Source organism: Alligator sinensis, unplaced genomic scaffold, assembly GCF_000455745.1.
Source record: "Alligator sinensis unplaced genomic scaffold, ASM45574v1 scaffold442_1, whole genome shotgun sequence".
Lineage (NCBI taxonomy): Eukaryota > Metazoa > Chordata > Crocodylia > Alligatoridae > Alligator > Alligator sinensis.
Genome location: NW_005841829.1, coordinates 1902225 through 1912201, shown reverse-complemented (window position 1 = coordinate 1912201; position 9977 = coordinate 1902225). Strand labels below are relative to the sequence as shown.

Here is a 9977-nt window from a genome sequence, read left to right as displayed (position 1 = left end):
ATCGTTTGCATTCTCTACGCGGCGTGTCCCGGTGCGCCAGGGGCAGCACCCGATCAGATTCATCTCCATCACCGTGCCCTTAGATCCCATCCTCGTCGCCATGTCTCGGACGGCCAGAGCCGACTCGAGTTGCGTTAGAAATTGGTCGTACATTAGGGCGGGCTGGTGAATGGAGAGGCAGACACAACTTATTGGTTACAAAAAACTTTACTCACACTGCTTGCAATCACGACGCAGGTGGTCCGGTTGTCTGAACAACCACGCGAGTTGTTCCAGCTGGCGGGGCCCCAGCCAGTTAATCCGTCCGCAATTCGAAGCTAGCGGGGAAAGGGGTACGTCTGGGGTTGCACTCGGTGACGGGAAGAAAGATTGATAGGTGATCAGTCTATCGATCGGCAGCCGCAAGTCAGATCTCTTTAGAGGCACTCTGCAGCGTGCTCAAAGCTCTTCGACTTGGGCGGAAGTCGCGCAGAATTTTAAACGGCCAGCGAGCCAATTACTAGCCGCCACGTATGAATAATTTAGCACTGGCCAATAGCGGGGCACAAATTTACATTCGAATAGGGGGAACTCTTTGCACCACGCATTTCTGTGCTGCAAAGAAGAAATGCATCCTGCAAAGGAAACTGCAAATTGGCGGGAACTCTCTCCTGCACGCGGGTTCTCAATTGCAGCAGAATACTCTGCCGTGCAAAGGAGCTCTCATGTGGCCAGGAAATTCCATAGTGCCGAGGCACCAAAATCACTGGGTTGTGACAAACTGAACCCCCCCAAACCCTACACTACTACATTCACCAACTGTATGATTGCTAATGTATCACCTTATGGCCCCTGGTGGTCAAGTTACATTCTTGTGAGGAGGTTTCTAGATTGCATCACTTTCAGTCTGTAGTTTTAATGATCCAATATTAGGGGCTTTTGTTGTGTCCGGATTGATACAACTGAACAAGTTTCACTTGGAAATCTGAGTTGCCGGGTGTCTGATGAAAAACTCTGGTAGAAGAGAAATTCTCATGTGAATGGCTTTCTAGTTTGCCACACATCCATGGACGTTTATGTGCACGAGGGGTCTGTGACTTATGGCTCCATGTTTGGGACAGTAAAAATATCAGAACTAATGTTCTTCAAAGAGCCACCCATACAGCACAGTCTTCCTGACTCAGCCTCTGCAAAACATACAGCAGTGGCTGGCTCCTGCTGGTTCTTCCCAGCTGGTGCAGTAGGACCATAATGGGACATTAGCTTCTGGTTATTAGATGCAAAACTGAAAAGTTCTTTGCCTGTGAATCTAGACCCTAAGTCTAAGGAGATACTTCGGCCTCTTACTGTAAATGACCTGTTTAATATTTGGGGCAGAACTGCTCTTAGGACTGTGAACATCTCAGCAGTTTCTGGTCACTGGCTTTTGTCCCTGTCATTCAAAGAAAAATTTAGCTGAAGCTAGCTGTTTTGGAGTTTGAGCCTAACAGGACTTACTTGGAAGGGCAAAGAGCCTGGAGACATTAACCTGGCGGCTAAAAGGATTTTCTCTGTCCAAATTCCTGACATTTAGGTGAAGATCGCATTGATCTCCTCTCTGAGATCTGGGATCACTTCTTCACCGAGACCCTTCCTACGCTCCAAGCGATATTCTACCCAGTTCAGGTAAACCGGTTTAACATACAGCCTGAGGGCAGGGAGAAGAGGTAATGTAACAAAATGTAAAGAATTTCACTTTAACCAAAAGACGCATTTTTTGGGAACTTCTTGGATGTTTTCCAATTTCTCATGATTGGAGAAAAGTGCTAAATATGTTCATTCAGAGTTCCTCAGTTGAATTTCTGATGCTAAAAACTAAGCTAAACGAATTTATATGCACTTCTGAAGGATGATCCATTTTTAAACTCAGCTGCTGAGTACTTGTAAATAGGTCTAAAGTGGCATCATTGGTTTCTCCCTATCTACGTGGCCCCTTACTAATAAAACATCTGAGGTGCCAAGGAAGATTTGTCAAGGTCCCATCTCCAAATTAAAAGCAGTGGAAGTTACATACCTTCATTTGTTCCTTTGATAATGCTTTCCTGGATTTACTAGACTCTGGATTTACCCTAATGCCAACCAGCCTTTGGTGACCAGCCACTGAAGTTGCAGTCAGTGAAGTGCCAAAGGCAGAGCCCCTGATGGAGCCAGAGGCACCCCAGTGGCTGAGCAATCAACAGGTCTTATCAAATGAAACCGAAGTCAAGACACTGTGGTCTACCCCAGGGTACCTATTTTATAACAGTCAACACTGTATGGACTACTTGTATGAGAAGGCCATTTAGTCCAAGCCACAATTTGAAATTTAAAAAATCTAACTGGCACAGACATTGCCTTAGCTGCAGTAGGGGAAGAGAGGAAAATCCAATATAACCCTTCCTTTTTGGCTTGTAGCCAGAAATGGTCTTTCCAGGAGCAGATACTTTTGCCTTTTTTTTCTTTTATCACTTGAAAGTCAGCAGGTAAGACTTGAAAGGTGCCCTTTCCTGTTATCCTATTAAAGCTGGCATTTCCTAAAAGGGCTAAGGATTTGTATAAAGAAACCTTTCTGATATATTTGTTTTTATTGTTTCCTTGCTGCAGATGCTAGAAGGTATGTGCACATGTATGGGAGAGGAGATTGGGGGGAAAGGGGACTAGGGTGGAGCTAGGGGAAAGTGTGCAACAGAGAGGTCTGCACTTTTTCTGTTGTGCTTAATTTGGGGACCTGGAGTTGCCTACCCTAACAGGGTAAGGATATGTCTGTCCACTGAAGACTTTAGTGTAGTGTAGAGATACCTTGGTTCCCTGAGCAGTGACATTTACTGACCCTAAGGGCTTTGGCATCCTACCAGCAGAATGGGTTTCTTTCTCTAGAGAGAAATTGGGCCAAAGTCTCCGCAGTGCTATGTGGCTTCTTAAAATAAGATGTTATTGTTGATTAAAATATTGACATCCTTTTCTAAATTTATTTATAGACTTTCCTTTGGTGTTTGTTTGGAGCACTAATATCTGAGTTGCTCATAAAAGATCCTACAGGCTAAGGAAGTCATTTCTCTGGAAGTCTCTTCCAGAGAAATGGAAGGGCCAGGTCCTTTAGGTGTCTAACTGCCTTTGAAAATGGTGAAATCTAAGCACCTAAGTACCTTTAGCAATCTGGGCCTAAGTGATCTGCCCAGGGTCACACAAAAAAAAACTGTGGCAGAGCTGGAAACTGAATCCTGATCAGCTGTATCCCACTCCAGTGCCTTTCTTACACAAATAAACTGTACTTGTCCCCGTACCTGGTAGTACATTGATGATTGGACTGCAAATTTTCCTCAACACAGTTGCTTCATACCGGTCTGCAGGAGCTGCCTTTTGTTGTTGTGAGGGTTCAGTCAGTTTTGATACATCACTAGGCTGTGATTTCCTTGCCTCTGGGGACATAATTATGGCTTCTGTGATATGAACTTAAACCACCCGGAGACCTAACTTTCCCATATAGATGAGAAGAGTTTAAAGAGGCCATTGCCTTCCACTGATATACTAAGGTCAAAGTGACTGCTGTACTAGGCATGGGCAGAAAAAGAAGGCATCACCTTTCTTCCCTGGTATCTTGTGGTGCTTTTGCTTTAAATAGAGGTATTAAACTGCTTAAATGAAATAAATAGGAAAAGTGTCCTGTTACTGGAAAAATACAATTCAGTCCTTTGTGCTGCTTTCAACACCCTGGCATTTCCAAATAAACACTCTGATGTTTTAAGAGAGCAAAGCAGTTGTTTAATGGCCAAGCCAAACTCGATGCCATCGGCTATAGGTCTTATTTGAATATTGATGTAATTGCTAATTGCAGCATTAAACCAATTATGAATTAATGATTAACTGGCATTTATTCCCACCAGTCAGATTTGCTTCACTGGGTGTGTGATGGAGGTTGTAAAATGATCCCACAGCAGAACATAGAGCAGAGGTTAACTTGCAGTAGAGAGCTGGGGAGTCTCCACATAAGACAGGACAAGGGAGAGGGGGAAAAATGTCAGCAGTTAAACCTTTGCTGCAGCTGATTTGATGGTGCAGGAGATTAGCAGCTGTGTCAGGCCTAGCTCAGGCTAACAATAACATCAGTGTTGGATTAGGTTAACTTGTTGTGTAAGAACTGTGCTGTGAAATATTTTGACATCTTGATGATGCACATGAAAAAGGTTTAACAACTCATTAATGCAAAAAAAAAGAATATTGGGAAGAAAAAAATATTTATATTGGAAAACCAAAGCCTCTGCTTTCTTCATCCTGATAGACAGAGTTGGATGGGATGCTCTGGCCAAACTGAAGAGATAACCAAGTAATTCATTAAATTGTGTTTTCATTGGCAATTTCCAAAGTGAAAAGTTGAATTAAATATGAGATCTGACACAGATCAGAAATAGGCATAGTTCAGGTGCACCATATGCAAAGTTACCCCACACAACTGAGTGGCAGCACAACTGCTTTAGCAGCCCTTGGCTTCACATTGCCCATCCTAACTGCAACCATCGCACCTCTTGCTGAGATTGTGGCTCTCTTTTGCTTGACTCCCACTAGATTTGGATTGAAGCCAGAGCTCCGAGGGTTTGCCACCTAGATCAGAAATAGGGTAAAGCAGTGATACTCAGATATGCTGTTGAGGAGCACTAGAAATTCTCTAATGAGTGCTCCACCATTACAGCAACTTGCAAGATGGGGTGCCCATGTGTGTGTACTTGTGCTATGTACATACTGTGCATGTGTTTTCCAATATGTTTTTTTTTTTTCTTCAGGGTCAGGAATTGACCATCCGCCAAATTGCCCTTCTTGGTTTCAGAGACTTGGTCCTGTTAAAAGTGAAGTTGGAAGAAATTCTTCCCCTGGTCCAGACAAAGATCCCACCTTCCATTGTCCAGATGCTGCTAATTCTACAGGTGGGGAAAAGCCTTTTTTCTTTCTTTCAAAGACACCACAAAAGCACACGACTACCTAATTCATATTGTCCCTGGATAGAGGGCAAAGAGTTGAGGAGGCGAGGAGGGAGTTGTATGTGTTCACTTGGGGAAGTTTCATATGAAAATAGAGCTAAACTGAACATTAAACATTGTGGCTTGAATTTTCCTGAGCAGAGAGAAGGGTGGGTCTAAACTGTCCTTCTGGGTTTAATCTTGGCATGTTTTCCTTGGTATGTGAGCTCCACAGCCATGAGTTATCTCAGTGCTTTTGTTTCACTTAACCAGTCATCATCTTCTAGCATCCCTAAATGCTCTCATTTCTCATACTTGGAATGTCATATGCCAGGTCATCTGTTTCAACAGCTTTATAGTGACAGGGATGGTTTGCCTCAGAGGAGTTCATGGAATCAGATGAACACTGGCTACTAATACAGTCTCTAATACAGATTGCCTCAACTAAGAAGGGAGTTCAGTTGGGGTCCAGCTTTGTGAGGGTACAAACACCTCTGGCAGTAGACAAGGGTTTGTCGATCTTTCAAGGACATTTCCCAAGCAGCACAGACTTTTGAAGGGGACCACCCTCCAAATCTAGACCTCAAGGGGACAGAGAAGTAGTTTCCAAGTGTTATCTATACAGCGAGTCCCCTGTAGCTCAGTGGTAAAATCCTTGCCTACCCAACAGAAGACCTGGGTTCAATTCCCAGACACTTATACAACTACAGCCATGGAGGCACCAAACATCTGGACCCAGTCTGGTCTTTAGATTCTGTTTCAGTGGCCTAAAGGGAGGGTGGAAGGTCTGGGCAGCCTCCACTCCTCCAAAAAATTCTGCCCAGGCATATGTATCAAAGGTCTGGGTGGCCCTCATGCATATACCATGATCCAAGCATTCAATGAAGCATATTAGCTCTTGTATCATCTGAAATGCAAACCATGGAAAAGATCTATATTCCAGACCTTTGTCTAGCCCTAGACCCCTCTGGTTTTTATTTCCCCACATTTTAGTTTCCATGGATTTTGATTTTCCTCTCTGAAGGAAGGCAGTGTGGAAAGTAGCGAAGCTTGTGTTCTGCAGATGAATTCTTAGTTTTCCAACCATTGCTATTGGTAGTGTTGGAGTTATGTTGTAGCCATTTCCTGGTCCAGGTCCAGGAAATATTCCCTTACGCATCCCTTCCAGTTCTTTTGGCTTCCATAAATATAAAAATATATGATTTGAAACTGTAAGTGAAATGTTTGCTTTAATGCTTGAATTTCAGAGTGTCCATGAACCTACGGGTCCCAGTGAGGGCTACATGCAGCTGGAGGATCTGGTTAAGCAGGTGGTCTCACCATACCTGGGTTTGTGTGAGGATCACAGCTTCCCTGGTAGCACCTGTGCGCTTGGTAAGACCCACTGCGCTGAAGTTGTTGCAGCTGTTGCTCAGACACCTCCACTGGTTAATGCAATGTAATGGAACATAATGTCAGACAAGGAAATGTGAACTGGCAATGAGTTTCCTGGTGTTTTTTCTCAAGGACTACATTACATTACTCATACAGAGACTTCCTTCCTTGATCATAATTGTTGAGGGAAGCTACATCTCTGCTTATAGATCAATAGGATTTAGACTCATATGACTCAGCTTGTTACACAGGCCACCACACTTTGTGTGATTCTAGGAGATGCTCTGTTACAGGCAAAACCCCTTGAACCAGAAAGCTGCCTTATTTTAGGAACTTAATAAAAAGTCAGGGAAAGCAGGAGACCAGTATCATGCAAGATGGTTATGTATCCTGGCTGTACCATAAATTCATTATGTGGCCTCTGGGCAAGTTATTTCTGAGGCATTTTATTCTTTCTTAATAAAGTACAGCTATTGGTCAAATAAAGTACTTAATATTTGCTGTGGAAGTGCTAAGAACTACTCGCTTTCCAAAATCAAAATTGACATAATTGTTGTACCTGTTTCATAGAATGATAGAAATTAAGGGCTAGAAGGGACCTCGAAAGATCGAGTCCAACTCCGCCTCTCTGGGCAGGAATACTGCTGAGATCGAATGATCCCAGCAAGGTGTCTGTCTAGTCTCCTCTTGAAGACTTCCACAGTTGGGGACTGCACCACCTTTTTGGGAAGTCTATTCCAGATGCTGGTCACCCTTACCATAAAGAAGTTTTTTCTTACATCCAACCTGAAACCCTCCTCCAACAGTTTATGGCCATTGCTCCTTGTCCTCCCCTGGGGTGCCCTAGTGAGCAGTTTTTCTCCCAGCTCCCAATATTCACCATTAACATACTTATAGATGGCCATCAAGTTCCCCTTCAGTCTTCTCTTTCCCAGGCTGAACAGTTCCCAGATCCCTTAGTTTTTTCTTATAAGGTTTGTCCTCCAGGCCCTTAATCATTCTTGTGGCTCTTCTCTGGACCCTTTCAAGATTCTCCACATCTTTTTTGAAGTGTGGTGTCCCGAACTGGACACAGCACTCCAAATGGGGTTTCACTATGCCGAGTAGAGAGGAAGTATCGCTTCCTTAGCCCTGCTTGTGACACATTGGCTAATGCATCCCAGTATGCTATTAGCTTTTTTGACTACAGCGTCACACTGGTGCCTCATGTTCATCCTATGATCAACAATAACCGTGAGGTCCCTTTCAACCATTGTGCTAGCCAGGACATCTTCTCCTAACCTGTATTCATGCTGCAAGTTACTTCTTCCCAGATGAAGCACTCTGCATTTATCCTTATTGAACTACATCTGATTCTGCTCTGCCCACCTTTCAGCTTATCCAGGTCCACTTGGATCCGCGTCCTATCCCCTAGAGTGACTGCTTTTCCCTATAACTTAGTATCATCTGCTAACTTGGCCAGCATGCTTTCCACATCCTCATCTAAATCATTGATAAAGATGTTGAACAGCACTGGGCCAAGAACCGAACCCTGTGGGACACCACTGGCCACCTCCCACTAAAACGATACAGACCCATCCACTAACACTCTGGGGAAGAGAAGAGTGAGGGGAGAGTTGGTGACCGTTTATAAGTAGTATGTAAGGGGTGAATATTGGGAGCTGGGAGAAAAACTGTTCACTAGGGCGCTCCAGGGGAGGACAAGGAGCAATCTGTGTGACTAGAAGTGGTTAGTCTGCACATCTGAGTGCACACCTGACTGCTCCTCCCACATGATAAACCCATGCACCTTGCTCCACAGTGAGAGAGTCAGGTCAACCCCAACAAGTTTGCGTGTTTGGCCATTTGTGGGAGTACACATGCTACTGAAAGTATTTGAAACAGTCAACAGAGCCTTGGAAAATTCTGGGCCATACTGTTCTCTGCAAACCAAACAAAGAGTTAGTGTCAAAAACCCATTGCATACAGTCTGGCCTTGTAACATTTTATGGGATTTAAACTTATTGCATCTGATTTGATTTAGCTACTGTTTATTTGTGTGTGTTTTTTCCCATGTGGCCGTTAGCCCCAGCCCTTCTCTTTATCGAGCACAAGGAAAGAGGGAAGAAGGGACAACTTCTGTTTGCATTACACAATGCTGGCAACAGAGCAGAACTTTTCCCCAGATAGCGTTGGCATTTCAAAAGCACATGCATATTTTGCAAAACTCCTTTTCTAATCTGTAAGCTTCTCTGTCTGTCTGTCTCTGGTTCTGGGAAATCTAAGAGATGTACAGAATAATAAAGGGACCCTGCTGCATTTCACTTTTGTAGGATGGCACCATGTTGTTGTCCTTTGACCAGTGACTTGATCATTATCAGGACCTCTCCCTCTAGTGCTGGACGCTCAGCATTATATAATATAGGAGGAGAAATGGGATTCCCTTCTTTGCTATGGATAAAGAATGGACTTTAGCCTGCAGGGTTGTCAGCCAGCCACATTACTCCACCTTAAACTTGGTTTAAAAGGAGAAAGGAATATAATGGGAACGTAGATGAAGGGGAGGCTGAAGAGTGAGTATCAGGGACATTAGGAGTGGAGTATTAGAATGCCTAAGGTGGCATTTTGCAAAGCCAACTTGGGGTGCTCAGTAAGAAACCCTAATCACAGGCTGAGAAGGGACTATGCCCTTTATTATTATGTACTATTTTACTTCTACCCTCTCTCACAGCAGCATGCCATTGTGAATGAGGCTAGGTCTTGGCTATGGCATTAAAGATGTTCAAGATTAGCCTTCACAGTTTTTCAAGCTCCCTCTTTCTCTACAACACTCTCATCTTCTCTACCAGCATCCTTCCTGTTTTTAACTCTGCCCCATGTAAATCAGCCACAGCCTGCTCCAGGAAAAGGCAGTATGCTGGTGACACCCAGCTGTCTCAGAAACCAAATGTTTTAGCTATAAATGGGGAAGGAGATACTTCTGCCACACCTTCCCTGCTCCCCAGCTAGAACTGCATGCCTGTCCCAACAAGCAGAGAGCGTATTTGACACGAGCTTTGCTGTTGATCTGTGTTTGCATACCAGGGTCCCCCTCAACATTTTTCTATTTATGTTCCTATTTCAGTTTTAACAAACCATGGTTGATCTAAAATCCTAGCTAAACTATTCACAATAGTTTCCTGAGGGCTGCATCTTGTGTGGCTGCTGGGAGGATACAAGATGCAGCCTGGTTTTTGGTTTGAATCGTTTCCTATAAATCCATGAGTAATGCTGTCCATATTCAGAGCCAGCATTTCCTTTGCTTTCCGCACTGCAAGCTGGCTGTGGTGGATTTCCGTCCAGGAGTATCTTGGCTTTAAGCTCTTGGCTGTAACCTCAGCTGACTGGGTTTCAGAAATGGAGAACCCAGGACAACTTTCTTCTCCAGAGGCCTATCTGGGGAAGATTTCTAAATGAGAAAAGAGTTGATTGACTGTGGTGTCCCATGTGGCAGAGCATCTCTGCTTTTACATATGCACTTCTCATATTCTCCCCTCTAAGGATCAGAAGGAAGGTCTCTTGCCCCTGCCTCTCTGTATGATGGACTTAAAGATTTATGGGTACATCCCAGTTGGCACTGGCTTGTAGCATATGGATTTGAGCCTGGCAGTGGCACATTGCATGATGTCTACAGGG

At 44.1% G+C, this 9977-nt stretch overlaps 1 protein-coding gene across 12 annotated transcripts in view; it reads left to right on the top strand.

Annotated features, from left to right (window-relative positions):
- PRR5L (proline rich 5 like) overlaps nt 1-9977 on the top strand; it is an 82954-nt gene that overhangs the window by 66162 nt on the left and 6815 nt on the right. For 11 of the 12 annotated variants that reach the window (XR_322784.1, XM_025198991.1, XM_025199981.1 and 8 more), the window contains 3 exons: nt 1553-1644; nt 4776-4916; nt 6197-6323. Coding sequence is in view for 11 of the 12 variants with exons in the window: in XM_025198991.1 (XP_025054776.1) it covers nt 1553-1644; nt 4776-4916; nt 6197-6323 (360 nt within the window). In the remaining variant the exon portion in view is untranslated. The remainder of the gene's footprint in view (nt 1-1552; nt 1645-4775; nt 4917-6196; nt 6324-9977) is intronic. The other variant, XM_014527108.2, reaches the window with a different exon arrangement.